The 15,095-nt window shown below is 38.1% G+C and overlaps 1 protein-coding gene across 1 annotated transcript in view; it reads left to right on the top strand.

Annotated features, from left to right (window-relative positions):
* Positions 1-15,095, top strand: part of PDHX (pyruvate dehydrogenase complex component X) — a 65,040-nt gene that overhangs the window by 11,288 nt on the left and 38,657 nt on the right. Inside the window, exon 2 of the mRNA XM_046644591.1 lies at positions 5,845-5,925. Coding sequence (XP_046500547.1) covers positions 5,845-5,925 — 81 coding nt within the window. The remainder of the gene's footprint in view (positions 1-5,844; positions 5,926-15,095) is intronic.

The following is a 15,095-nucleotide window of genomic DNA, read 5'->3' as shown; positions in this document are numbered from 1 at the left end:
TCAGTACCCCAGTTCCTGGGCCTCTGGGGGATTCTGTGTGTCAACCAGGCCGATCATCTCAGCTTTCCCCACTTCTGGCTTAGGATTCAGCTCTAGAGTCTCTTTAGTCAGTTATGACTCATCTCTTTTCTGCTTCCAAAACTGTGTACTGTTCTTCCTTCTTTTCTCCCTGTCTTTGTGGGTTTATGTCTAAAAGTGATCAAAACAAAAGCACATTTTTTGCTTAGTGTTAGAGAAGTTTTGGGGAGGGAGTGAAATTTGATAAATTTATTGGGAAAATTATTAAATTATTACAAGTTAGATTATAAGAAACAAAAGAAATAAAATCACTTATAATAATATTACCAACAAGAAATGACACTATTGTCATTTTGGAGTATACCCTTTCAGTCTTTGTGTATAAGCTGAGCAGGTAGAAATTGGATTATGTCATACAGTGTTTGTGGGACATGTTTTGTAGGTTTATTACCATGCCGAGACCTGTAAATGCTATTTTCACACAAACTATTATGCATACCTTTTCTGTTGTCATCCATTGACCTTTTCAATCTATTCTTACACCAATACCACGCCAGAATTATTTAAACAAAGATTCACATGACAAGCACTCGTTTAAAAAAAAAAATTCCTTTAGCTGCCTTTATTTAAAACTGCAGTGTTAATATTATTCTGTGCCCTGGTGTTATTTTTGGATTACCTGTATTTCATTTGGCTTTATTTCATCCAGCCTGCAGATGGCAGAATTGTTTTATTTGAATGGAAATTTTAAAGGTTCAATTTTATTTAACAAGTTCTTGCATTGGAAAGAGAGGTAATTAAATGAGGAGTGTCTCTCCCTATTAGAGAGAAAGCAAATTAATGTTAGGAATCAGGAGCCAAACTAAGAAAGTACTGTGTAATTTACTTCTTCCTTTGGTCTATCTTCATTTCATGATTTTTGTGTGTTTAGATTATAGCTGTATTAATGGCACTCAAGAAGCACCATATGTAAATTGCTGAATTTCTTTGATTACTTCAGTCAGAGTAATGGAGCTTAGATATATTATTTACAAAACAGTTTGTTCTGCATTCGTATTTTAAGAGTTTGCTTATGTTAATTTCTTTAATCTGGAGAGACCGTTTAGAATTGATGTGTAGATCAATAATTTAAAGCTTTGATATAATTGATTTTGCTGAAGTATGAATGTTTTACTCCTATGGTAAAAGACATACTTTAGGAAACAAGAAGTTAGATTAGAGTACCATATTTGAAATTGAAGAGAGAATTATGCTATAGAAAGATTGGAAGAACAAATTTGAAGAAATATAGAAATTGCTTAGAGAAACTGCTGTAAAACTCAGTGATTGATTGTGTGCTCGATATGGAAAGCAAAGCAGCAATATACTAAGCAAAAAATATTTATTGTGTCGTTCTATTGAGTCAAAAAAAGATTGACAGTTGTAGTGATGTGTGGGATTCTACTTTGTCAGTATGTTTAAGTATAAACTGGAATTGTACATTACTGTAGTTATCTTAAAAATTTTTAAATATGCTTTTTAGCTCCTATAGAAAGGTAGATTTTATAGCCCTTTTTAAAATTATAAATTTACAATTTTATAAATTGCAAGAGATAATTTGTTAGCTTGATAAAGAGGAATAGAATACTAAAATGACTACAAAAGAGTAAAATTCCAACTACATTTGGGGTGCTTTTTTTGAGTACTAACTGAAATAACCTGTGCGATCAGTGGAGAAGAAAACCACATTTCCTTTCTTCTTACCTGTAGTCGTGCCCAGTTATTAGTAGGAGATATAATTGGTGCACATTTCAAGGCCTCCTCAATTCGACAGGAGAAAGGTAGAAGGTACTGCTTGCTAGAATGAAAAGGGAAGCTGTAGTGAATTTCTAGTGAAATTAAACAATCCTAGGTATAGGTTAAAATTCCAAGGAGTCTAGAAAAGCCATTAGTATCTGAATAGAACTGGCAGCAGCCATAAAGGGTAGATACTAATTGTGTGTAGCCTTGTCACTCAAAACTAATATTATGATTGTATAATTGCTTTCCCACTGGAAAAGTACATTTGGAAAAGATGTGTGTAATGTTCCAGTTGAAAGAGGGTATACTGGGATGAAATACGTCCCATTACTAATAAAGTAATGCTTACATTTTGAAATGATTTTCTAGCATGAGAGTCTGCAGATAGATTGGTTAGATTAATCAGAAAATACATTACACATTTTATTCTCTGTGGTAAGGCAGTATAATCAATCAAGAGAGAGTACTGAATAATGGAGATAGCCAAAATGTCTTTCTTTGGTTTTTGTCACCTTCGTTTCAGAGTAAGGACAGTGATCTATTACAGAATTTTTATGTTTTATTGCCATTATTCAGAGAGGCAATTTCAATTCATCCGTGAAGGGTAGCTGTATGAGGAATGATTATGTTCTTTTTATTTTTAAAGTATGAAAATTTTTGAGGTTTTTGATGTGGTAATTTGGAAAATAATACTTAATAAAGGCAAAAGTTTTATAATATAGTCCTTAATGTCAGGAATAATGGAAATGTGAAGGTCTTATAGGTGAGAGATGATAATAGGAGATAGACTCGTAAAGTGAATGTCGGTTGCACCATGGCGCCCAGAAGCAGGGTGTAAAAATACTGGAGAGAGCCTTCGTCTCGAGAGAATCGATTTAGTGTTTGTCATAAACTGGAGTCTGGACATAGAACCACTGCAGTCCATTTCTCTTGCTTCTTTGTAGTGGAACTCTATTTGATGCATAAATTTAATGTGTATGTGATTATGAAATATCTCATCTCATAATGCCAGGCTGAAACTTTTTGAGAGAAGCATTGTATTGGGCCTTTTTTTAAGCTATGATTTTCAAGAAGAGGCTGGCCTCTTGTCAGGGTGCTATTAGAAGGTAGTTTTTGTTTGTTTGTTTGCTTTGCTTTTTTTTAAACCCCATTTGTCACTATGACCTTAAAAAGATTAAATGCTGAGACTTGGGCTGGCTGTATATTCTTTAGGCGAATGTTTTCTTCATCAAGCTATGCGAAAAATGAGAAAGATAATAGACACAGCGGAATGCAGGGGTTAGACAGCTCCTTTTGTTATTTCCGAATGTGTCTGGCATGTGGAGCTCTGGCACTTTGGAGGAATGCTTGCCGTCAAGTGTAGGCTTGCTAGGTTTGCAGCTGGAGATGCATCACGATGTTCCAGTGTAAGTTTGCCTGTGCGTGCATTCCTAAACCCTCTTCCCTAGTTCTGATTCACTCCGGAAGTTCGTGCTCCAGTGTTTTATAGACTGCAATGCCCTGAGGTTGTGCGTAGCAGTTTGCATTATTTTCTACCTATTCAGTGTCTTAAGGTGCCTGTTTTAGTCCACAAGAACTTAGTTTACTAAAGAAAATATGCGAAGATATTTTAAGCTATATTGCTGTGGTAATTTGCGTTTCAACTAGAGGTAGTTTGGAAATTAAATGAAACTGTTGCGGTGAAAATTGAGAGACATGGTATACAGGAGTCGATGGCTGTGTTCTCCATTCTCCAGTCTCTTCTGAGATAGCTGTGTGTTTTAATAATAAAACAGGAGTTGGGAAACTCCTTGTGGCTATTTTTCCTCCCTTAATTCCAAAATATAATGCACTTAACGGTTACCTGTTGTCTTCTACGTTTGAAATATTCATTGTCAGTAGTAAAAGAGGTTTCTTAATACAGGAATTCTTTATGCACAAGGTAGGGAAAGTGTTTATTAGGATATTTGATTGGACATATGAAGAATGCTCACATGGGCTTGGTATGTCTGGTTTGCTGTGTTTGAATTTCTGAGTGAATAGGCTATAAATAACCAGTGATTAATTGATGATCCATATTTGTAAGGATCATCAATTAATGATGAGAGGTAGTACTGGGTAGTAGAGTTAGGCAGGCAGAATTCAAATCCCTCAATCAATGGATTGTGGTTTTCTCATTGTTGGGATATTAGGAATGATAATTCTACTTTTCTGTTCTTCCTCGAGTTTGGTGCCAATTGAGACAGAGGCAAAAAAGTCACACAGATGGAGATCACAGTAACAGTTTTAAGGCTGATGGTTTTGTTGGATTGGAAAATGTGACTTAGATCTGTGGCCTACAGTTGGACTTTGCAGTACAGCCCCACATTTAGACTCGGGGCTTTTGTTGGAGGGGGAGAGTTTGTGTGTACAAAGCAAACACACGCACACCCGAATGGCTTCCTCACACCCGTGGGCCCTGATGGCGGCACCAGAGAGAAGTGGGCTTCTGTCTGCCTTTGAAAGGCAGGTCCATTTAGGCCTGGCACATAGGAGAGCTGAAAGGAAAATGTGGGTTCCCTGTAGGCAGGCAGGTCTTAAAACAAAAGTGAGGAAAAGGCTGCGGCACGTATGTGTGCTCGAGTCCTTATGCCCGTTCTTTAGAGAGGAGAGAGTGAAAAGTGGAGGGAGGACAGAGCTTGCCTCCAGATGCTTTGGAGCTGGATCTGTGCCGTGAAGCCGTAGGAACTCTCCATTCGAAATTATGGTAAGATTAGTTCAGTTTCCCAAAGGAAATCTTTAACCTCATTTAACATTAGTATTCAGTTCCCTTTAACCCTAAAATGTCCGTGGGGAAAAAAAGAAGCCCCATTCTATCCTCTTCCACATTTGAAATATGTTAGATATGGTACGATGTTTTGCTTTTCTGAGTCAGAGAGTTGAATAATCTGAGGAGAGAATAGGAAGATGTCAGGGAGTGTAATTTGTTACCATGGGTACTGCTAAGAGCTGGAGCATGCTATTAACTATTTATTAGTATAAACTTCATATAAATTTGTAATCTGTCCGCTGTGTGCTCTCTGAGTGTGGTCCTGGACAGTGCATGACTACTGGGAAGCCCATCTGGCCAGATGCAGAGAGTGTCTCCTTTGTTAGTATCTAAGGAAGAAGAAGCTGTCTTTCATTGAGAGGCTGCCCTGGTTTGAGTCTGCCCTTTTGGATCCCCAGTGAATTGTGGTGTGGAACACTAAACACTATTTGAGATTAGCAGCTTAGGTTAATCGTGCTTGACAAGACACACCTTTCCTTTCACACTTAACCAGTAAGAACCTTTGATTCTTGAATAGTATAATATCAGAGGAAAATGAAAACACAACCAATTTAAAAAGAAGTCTGATTTGATTGTTTTGTTGTGACTTATCAGAACCCTAGGTTTTTAAAATTATTATTATTTTCTTATTTATCTTTTCTTTCCATCATTTTACTTGTAAATATTTTTTATAGCAACAAAAGGGAAAGGAGAAGAAGATGAAACATAAGTCAAAATTTTATTTTTGATCTTGTAAGCACCTGGCTTAAAAATATGCATAGAGGGGCCTGGCCCCATGACCTAGTGATTAAGTTTGGTGAGCTCTGCTTTAGTGGCCCAGGTTCGCGGGTTCAGATCCTGGGCACACACCTACACCACTTGTCAGCCATACTGTGGTGGTGACCCACATACAAAATAGAGGGAGATTGGCACAGATGTTAGCTCAGGACTAATCTTCCTCAAGCAAAAGAAAAGAGGAAGATTGGCAACAGATGTTAGCTCAGAGCTAATCTTCCTCAGCAAACATGCATAGAGGACTGGGGAACTGTGAAAAAGGAGTTGAAAGTACTCCAAAAAAGAGTTTTATTTTTAAAAAGTTGAGAGTTTTATGTTTCCATACTCTTTACTGGACATTTAGCTTCATCAGTTGGGAGTCTTTTAGACTTTCGAATATTTTCTTTTTCAAATTGAATTTGATATTAATTTACTTGAACTTTTCATTGATGCTGCGCAAAGTGCATTTTTTTTTTGTGGCTAATCTTTCCTTTTTTCAATTCCAGCTGATCCTATTAAGATACTAATGCCGTCACTGTCTCCTACAATGGAGGAAGGGAACATTGTGAAATGGCTGAAAAAGGAAGGTGAGCAAGTACATTACTAATGCCTTGTGTTATTTGGATCATTTTGGCTTTTTTTCTAATGAGTTATGTTATACAATACATGATATATATGAAATAATTGGATTCCTTTGCTAGTTAATCTCAGTTTGTTTAAATAAATTTCCCATGGTAATGTAGCAAAGATTTTCCGGGTTCAACCTGTCTTTTCAAGCAGAGAATGGTAAAATAGTTTAAGGCTTTTTTCTAAGGTTTAGTCCTTATACTTAGCTTTTAGTTTCGATGTCATGAATTTGTTGATCCCCTTAAGTTAGTTTATAACTTTATGATGATTCTGTGTGTGCGTGTGTATGGTTTTTTCCTGGGCTAGGCAAGTTGATTATGCATTTCATTGGAAAGAGCAAATAAGAATAATAAGGAAAACTCTCAAAAGAAGAGCGGTGGGGGAGGGCTGTGGCCCTACGAGGTGCTGAAACGTATCATTAAGTCCCCGTAATAGAACTGTGGTCTTGGTGCTTAAAAAGAGCCTCTCAGAGCCGAATAGAAAATGAGGCAGTAGACGCAGTTGCACATGGGTGTTTAGCGTATGCTGAAGGAAAATGATAATTAGGTTTATTCTTTGTACTATGCCAAGGAAAAGTTACAAATGAATCAGACACATAGTGTACAAAAATGAAAGCGTACAAGTACTAAGAAAAAATTTGGTGAATTCCTCTGAACTTGGAAGTGGAATAAACACACTAACTACAACTCAAAATCCAGATGCAATAAGGGAAATATTGATAAATTTGATGATACAAATAATAACTTTAGTATTGCTGAAAACAGAATAAGCAAAGTAAAAAAACAAGTGACAAATTGGAGAAGGATATTTCCAATTTTTATCACAAAGGGTGAATACCCTAAAAAATAGAGAATAAGAAAACTGTCAACTCAATAAGAAAATAGGCAAGATATATGAAGATGGTTTACAGAAAAAGAATTCTGAATTCCTTGAAACATATGGAAAGATACTTAATCTTTCTACTAATAAGAAATACGCAAAGCAATACTACACTGAGGTGTCATTTCTTACTGATCATATTGACAGAAATTAAGAAGTTTGACAAGCTGTTCTGTTGGTGAGGCCGTGGAGGAAAGGGGGAAGCAGGCTCTCTCATACCTTGCTGCAGGAAATGCGCATTTGTACAAGCTCTAGGGGAGAGGATTGGTCAATATCTAGAAAAGTGATGTTTATATCTGCCCTTCGGCCAGGCAGCTCTACTCCTAGGGATGCTATCTCAGCGTCACACTGGCAGAAATAAGAAAAGACACATGCATGAGGCTGTTTAGTGCAGTAGTGTTTGTAATAGCAAAAGGTGGAAGCAACCCGAATGTTGGTGAGTATAGGATTTATTGAATAACTTATACTACATCCACAATATAAAAAGAAATGAAGAGAAGAGTATCTTTTTATACTACGGTAGAGTGATCGTCAGGGTAAAATAGCTGAGTGGAGACAGGTATGGTATGTACTATTCATTGAAGAAAGGGATGGGAGTACTAGTATTTGAAAAATTGAAAAGGTAAAACAAAAATTTGACAATAAAAAATGATTACCTATTGACTGACTACTGGAGCGAACAGTGTGGTGGAGAAAGTAGAAACCAGACTTCTCTGAATATATCTTATTTCACCTCTTTAACTTTGGAACCATATACATATTTTAAATAATTTTAAATCAAAATTAAAATTTAAAAGATCCCTAAAAGTTGAAACAAAATGAAACAGATGAACCTAATTAACCTAATTATATATCGAGCTGCTGATAGAACCATATAGAGACGGATTATTTCAAATCTCAGTAGACCCGACTGTCTATCCTTAATAGATTATAACTGAAGACCAAAGAATCTCCAAAAAAAAAAAAAATCCTAAACTGTTTAAGGGAATCATATTGTAGTGATTGTGTTGCTATTGTTATTCTAAGGCTTTTATATGTATTTTATGGAATAAAGCAAATAGAGTGATTAAGATGATATCATTGGGAACCCAGACTTTGGTGTGGTTTAAAGGAGAAACAGTTAAAAGATAGCTCAATTCAAGGAAAAATCTGTGACGGCAAATTTAAAGCTCTTCTCCCTGGCAGAGCCTAGAAAAAGGACCAGCCTAGTAGCAGTGGGCACCCTTAGCAACCAGACTGTAGTCCTGAGTGCCAGCTCCCACAAGAGTAAGCTAAAGCTCCTTGGAAAACAGCTACTTCCAGGTCTGGGGCAGGGAATGTAGGTACAAGATGAGCTTAGAACATCTTGTCCAAGCTAATTTAGAAAGCAAAGAAGCTATCAGAACTGCTAAAGGCACCCTAAAGGACTCAGGAGCCAAAGATGGGACAATTTGAAGACCAATAAGGATAGTAACTGCAGTGTAGAAACACATTAAATATATTTGAATCCAAAGTTCACAGTAATATAAAGGAAAAAAACCTAATAATTGTTTTGCATTGGAGGATGCTGGTAAATTAACTTATTTTGAAAACTGGTAATCAATTAAAAGATTCAAGTCTTTTTCCCCTGCCTTTCCAATATTAACTGTAGCTCAGGATAACCAAGTAGTTGATGAGAATAAGTTTCTCATTATTAGCATGTCCCAACTCTTAAAAGATGGAAGAATGATACAATGTTACTGTATAACCATTTTGCATCCTCTAATGAAATAAGGGATATAGCCAGTGATTATCAATGGCTGCTAATAACACAAAAAGAGAGAAAACTAGATATTGCATGCTTCCTGATGTTAAGACATGCAAACACCAGCTATGGAGCTGTCTTGCCAGAAAATTGAACTGAATGTGATCAAACCTGTAGCTCTCACTACTATTTTCCAGGAAATTCAAGGGAAAGAGGGATGTCTTCAATGACACCATGAGGAGTATATGAACAAAATTCAGACTATGAGGAATTCTACAGCCCGTTTCCTTCAACAAATAAATTTCAAGGGGCAGGTGGGGGTGGGAAAAGGAAGGAGAGAGGGGAACGTATAGCTTAAAAGAGATTTAAGGGGCCGGCCCGGTGGCGCAGCGGTTAAGTGCACACCTTCCACTTCGGCGGCCCAGGGTTTGCCAGTTGGGATCCCAGGTGCAGACATGACACCGCTCATCAAGCCATGCTGTGGCAGGCGTCACACATATAAAGTAGAGGAAGATGGGCACAGATGTTAGCTCAGGGCCAGTCTTCCTCAGCAAAAAGAGGAGGATTGGCAGCAGATGTTAGCTCAGGGCCAATCTTCCTCAAAAAAAAAGATTTAAGAAACCAGTTCCCATGTTTGAACTGTATTTTGACAAAACGTTTGGGGACATTCGAAAGTGGTATATTTAATAATATTAAGGAATTAATCATTTTAGAGGTTTAATGATACTGTGGTTATATTTTTTAAAAATCTTATCTTTAAGAGATATGAGTTGAAATCATTATACATGAAATGATAGTCTGTCTGGGATTAACTTCACAATAACTGGTGGAGGATAAAAGGATGGGGCAGGATAGAGATGAAACAAGACTGTTCAGGAATCCATTGACAATTGTATAAGTTGGGTGAAAGGTACATGTGGCTTCATTAAACTTTCTGTACTACTTTTGTATATTTTTGAAATTTTTATAATAATATATATTTTTGAAAGTTGTACAGTCAATAAATAACCTTTGAGATATAATTTGGAGTGAGAAACTACTCTTTCCTCACCCTTTTATAACCTCCAGATGAATTAGAATGTTGCTGTTACCAAGAAGATGTTTGCTACAATACTACCTAGAAAGCTGTGTTAGTCTACTGTGTATAGCAACCGTTTGGCCGGATTTAAGTACTCAATACGGTGCTTAGAAAATAAGGCTAAGACTCTGACGGCCACGCAGATTGAGTGTGCTGCCGTGCTCACAGCACAGGACAGAGGAACAGTTAACGTGAAAGAAATTGGGGAAGACCTTTTGTTTTTCTGGCTGCTGCTTTCTTTTCCTTTTTTCTCACTGGAGTCATTGCTGCGTGTGGCGGTGGAGTGGCCTCCCTCCCTCTGGAGTGGGCTGCCTTCAGGACAGCTTCTTTTAGCGCTCTGTGTAACCGACTTTCCCTATGCTCCACTCAGTCTGTAACATGTTAAACTTTCGTGGAGGGAGGAGGATGAGCCTCCAGTCCCCATTAGGGATTGTCAGACAGATGTACAGAGAAATTGTAGTGACCAGATGAGTTCCCCACAGCCGTTATTATGCTGCTTGAGAAATGGTGAGCCAAGTGTTAAAAAATGGGCAGAGAGGAGAGAAGAGCGAGTTGAGAATGAAGGACATGGCCTGGGAGACCTTGTCTGATTCCAGAGACTGGCTGTGGCAAGGACTTCTCGGGTGTCATGTGTGTTTCAGTGGGCGCAGATGTCATCCGGGCAAACGTTGGTACTGAGAGGTCTAGTCTAGTGCTTATAAAATAACATTGAGAGAGTTTAGGCACTGGGCAAGAATTCAGAGTCTGACAGGGTTATGTTGTGATTCCAGGAGGTGGAGCCATTCATGGCATCACTTTTGCCAGTGACGACAAGTATGGGGATCAGGAAGAGGGCTACCAAGTATTTACTTCAGAACTTGAGCCAAAGAACTTGGGAGTTTGGGAGAAGGCCCCAGTTCTTTGAGGGAGACAGGGGTGCTAGGAAAGGTGACAGGACAGGTTACAGAATGGGCCTCACAGTAGGAGCTTGGGACTATGGATTGGGCCAATATGGAGGTTAAGAGATATGGTGCATTGAGTCTATCCAGGTGACTATGGCTGGTCCTTCGTGTGCTAGATATAACGTGTGACTGGAAGCATTACTTAATTCTGTTCCTTCCTGGGGAATACGTCTGAGTTTTGCTACGTCTCCTTTCCCTGTTATGACTAGCATATGACGACCACTGTAAGTAGTCGATTAGCAAATATACTGGCAGAAGAGAGAGGAAGCCCAAAGCAGCAAATGTGACAGGGATCGGAGAAGGCTTTGCAGATGAGGTGCTCCTGGAGCTGGTCCTTGTAGAATAAATGGGCTTTAAAAAAAAACAGTGAGAAGGAAGGGCATTCCAGGTAATGTAAACAGTATGGGCAAAATCTGAGAAGTGAGGTGTCATGACATATATTTTGGCAGCAGCAGGTAGTTCTGGCTGCATTAAGGGCATAGTGGATATGAGATAAGATACGTTATAGGAAGGATCCTGAATTCCAGTCTGCAGTTTGTCAGTCTGTGAGGGTCCTTATCCTGAAGCCAAGACACACCCACACTCATGGTTATTTAATAGGAAGTGGTTTCTGTGTACTTTCTTGAGCCATATTAGTAGCATCACACTGAGTGGAACAGACCCTAAGAGCATTCTGGTATCAAGAGCTAACTATAGGCAATTTAAGTAGGCCCATTTGCCTGTTCACATTTAAAAAGTCAGTGCTGAGGACTTGTAGTCAATATTGACCATCTAAGTAGATGGGGTGAAGCTTCTCCTCACCACTGGATATAACATTATAAAACAAATGTTTTAAATGTAAGTTGAGCTTTAACTCAAGAAAGGGGTCACCAAATGTCAGCAACATCCAGAGTGGTGCGTGAGAGTCGAAGCCACGTGCCCCACTGCGCCTGAGCTGGAAGACTGGAATAGCTGAGATGAGGAACAGGTGCGTTTGAGGGGGAAGGAGGGAGGAAGGGAAATCAAAAATTAGATTCAGGTTTAGATGTGGTAACGTTTGAGATGTTTATTAGATGTTCAAGGGAAGATGTTCAACAGACAATTATAAGAGTTGAAGTTCAGGAATGAATTCCAGCTTGGAGATAGAAATTTGAGAGTTGTCAACGTGTGAATCGATTTTAAAGCCATTTGATAGGCAAATTTATTTGTTTGACTTTAGCTCTATTTGGAATAGGAATGCCTACTCCCTTGAAAATTTGCTCTCATGGGTCTGTCCTCATGAGACTTTGGGGTTCAAATTTATAGTACTTGCATTTTCTGAACCCACAGGTAGAGATAAAGTGGTTCTGGGCTGTTGATCTTCCTGGGTTTCCTGGCAGAAGCCATTATTCTGGAAAGACATTGCATCTAATCCAAGTCATGGAAGATTCCAGATAAGGTCCCACTTACCAAGAGTTCACAATCTCAAGTTTAACAATTCACAAGGAAGCAGTCTTTTAGGAGCAAAAGTCAGTAGATATAACAAGCAGCAGGACTAGACCTCCAAGAATTTCAGGCAATTGGAATTACTAGATACATAAAAATGTATGTTTGAAATGATTAAAAATGTAAGAGAAGGAATTGAAAATATGAAAAAAGACAGACACTATCCAAAAGTCCAGGCAAATTTGAAAAGGACAAATAGAACTTCTAGAAATGAAAATTAATGTCTCTAAAATTAAAAAACAAAAAACTCATGGTTTGGTTAAAGTATGATTAGATGTGACTGACCAAAGAATTCGTAAACTGAAGAGCAACCTGAAAACATTAGCTTGTACACAGCACAGAGAGAGAAGGCAGTAGAAAACATGAAAGAGAAGTTGAGACATGAAGAATAAAATGAGAATCATCTGAGAGGAGGATTTCCAAAAGGAGAAAAAAGAGAGAATGAGGAAGAGATAATATTCAAAGAAAAAATGGCAGGGAACTTTCTAGAATTTGAAAAGACGTATGTCATATAAGTGAAAGAGCCAGTTCTTCGTTAGGAAGCACTTTGAGTAATTGGCTCTGCATGGCTGCTGCCATCTTTTAAAATAATTACCAGTATCTAAGAAAGTTTCACCTTTATAAATAATGTAATCAATTAGAGTCTATTTTTAGGTTTCTTTTTCCTGATGAATTACGGAGCCTTGGCTATTTCCATATTCAAGATGACAGATTGTTGGTGTCATTAAATAATGATTCAGACACAGAACAAGAACAGCCTTTTAGGGTTATTATTAAAAGATGGGATGTCTTCACACTTGGAGAACTGATGCACAAGTAGATGAGAGGATTCTTTGGACCACATTCATCTCTCAGACTTCTTGCTCACTGGCAGTCTGATAGGTTATTCACACCCGTTAGGATGTGGAGAGAATGATGAAGAGCCAGGACACATCTGGCCTCATCAGTCTGTTCTTTTTCTCTCTGCTGACAACGTGCTGTTTCACGTAGGACACGCCCGGATCGACTTAGAGCCCCGGGAGCGTGTTTCCCTCAAGGTTGCTCTTAAATTCTGTGTTCTGCCACCTGAAGGGAAATGTTTGTGTACCAATACTTTATAAATAATTGAGAGCAAGCTTAATCCTTGGTTCTCAATAATTCACTGGCTTCTTTTTTAAGTTCGTCACCTTTGTGATTTAATTGTGATCTTTTGAACATAATTTTCTTTTCATTAACATTTATGTGCTGTACGCATGAGTAGAACTCTATATGTCTAAGTAGGTTTGGTACTTGATACATTTATAATAACTTGGTTCAGTCATTCTGTCTTTAAAATATTTATATTCTGGCAGAAAACTTTTTATATACCTTTTTCTCTTATTGTCTCTTTTTTAAAAATTTATCTTGAGGTTTTTGTTAATGTATGGTGACTGTTATTTAAAACAATGAGATTAGACCATCAAATGTTAAGAGGATTGAACTTCTTTTCATGAAGAAGAATAGTGTTGTATCTAATTGTGAGTCTAGTTTATTTTTAAGCAAAGGCTAATGATCTGATAACCCTTTAGTGGATAGCAGTTCAGTGTTACAGACCTTTAAGATTCTTGAAAATCTGAGCCTCTGTAACTCACGACTGCTATTACTAATGTGTGTGTGTGTGTGTTTGAAGCCAAGGCAAGAAGGGTCCACTGCAGAGTGCTCTGGCCTGGGGATCCCATTCGTCCTCTGGGGTCCCACTCTGCCGTGAAGGATCTGGGAGTGAGTTGCCTGAGATGAGAGCTAAGGTATCTCCCTGGCTTTAGAATTCTGTAATAACTCAATTTCATTTTCTTTTTTGAAGTCATGGAAACATGCAGTAATATGGCATATAAGTTATTCCCATCTTTGTTAATCTAATTAATGTTAGAAAAGAGTTTTGTAATGAGTATTAGAATCCTTAATTTCAGTCTGAGGATTAAGTAAAGAATTTGCATCATAAAATTAGTAGAGAAAACACTTCAAAGGTCCTGGGTGACATGTACAATTTCAAAGTCTCTTGAAAGGTGAGTTGAGCTGTAATTCCACATTTTTATTACAAGTTTGTTATTTGGGGAAGAAAAGTATGCTTCAGATATCTTCAGTTTAATGAAAGTAGATATGATGTAGTTTTTCATTAATTGGAAGGTCAGATCTGTTAGATAAAATAACAAAAAGGAAGAAAATATTCTTATTCTTCCCTTTTGTGAGAGAATATTTGAGGGTATGAAAAACATTGTTTTCTTTCTTGAAACATTAGAGAGGAAGCACTGGCTCAGAGCTGGGCTGGGATGTGCGGCACGCAGCCCAGCGCCTGGGCCATGCACAGGACCTGCTTCCCCCGTCGTCCCGCGGCTGCTCCTGGGGCTCCCTCAGACCGCGTTTGGCATGGGCCTTCCTTCTGTCGTGTGACTGGGAGCTCTGAGTATTGCAGATAGTTTTTGTGTGAATCTCAGACTGTAACTAATTTAGTGTATAAAATTCAGAAGTAGAACTGTTTGGAAGGAGTTTGTAGACTGTTTGGAGTATTGTCACTGGGTGCCACTAGAGAGTAACGTGGGTCTCTGGCTTCTGCTGTAGAAGAGGCTTTGGTTTCTCTTATTTCTGGGGATTTGTTTACATGTCTGTGGTGCTAAAATGGAAAATTTTTGAAACATGCATTTTATAAATAGCTTCAGTGTTTTTTGAGTATACTGCTGTTAACAGCTTTGTGGAGGTCTATCTCAGTAAATATTATTCTAAGTGCACAATTCAGTGATTTTTCGTAAATATGTAGACTTGTGCAACCGTCCTTGAAATCCAGTTTTCGAACATTTCTATCACCCCCCCAAAAAATCCCTGGAACCTGATTGCAGTCATTTCCTTCTCCCATCCCAGCCTTATCTGCTTTCTGTCTCTAAAATTTTGCTTTTTCTGGACATTTCGTGCAAATAGAGTCATATAGTATCTAACCATTTGTGACTGGCTTCTCCCATTTGGCATGAATTTGAGGTTTATCCATGTTGTAGCATGTATCAGCAGTTCATTCTTTTTATTGCTGAATTGCATTCC

The sequence above is a fragment of the Equus quagga genome, chromosome 17, assembly GCF_021613505.1.
Source record: "Equus quagga isolate Etosha38 chromosome 17, UCLA_HA_Equagga_1.0, whole genome shotgun sequence".
Classification (NCBI taxonomy): Eukaryota; Metazoa; Chordata; class Mammalia; order Perissodactyla; family Equidae; genus Equus; species Equus quagga.
This window is presented reverse-complemented; position numbering and strand designations above follow the sequence as displayed.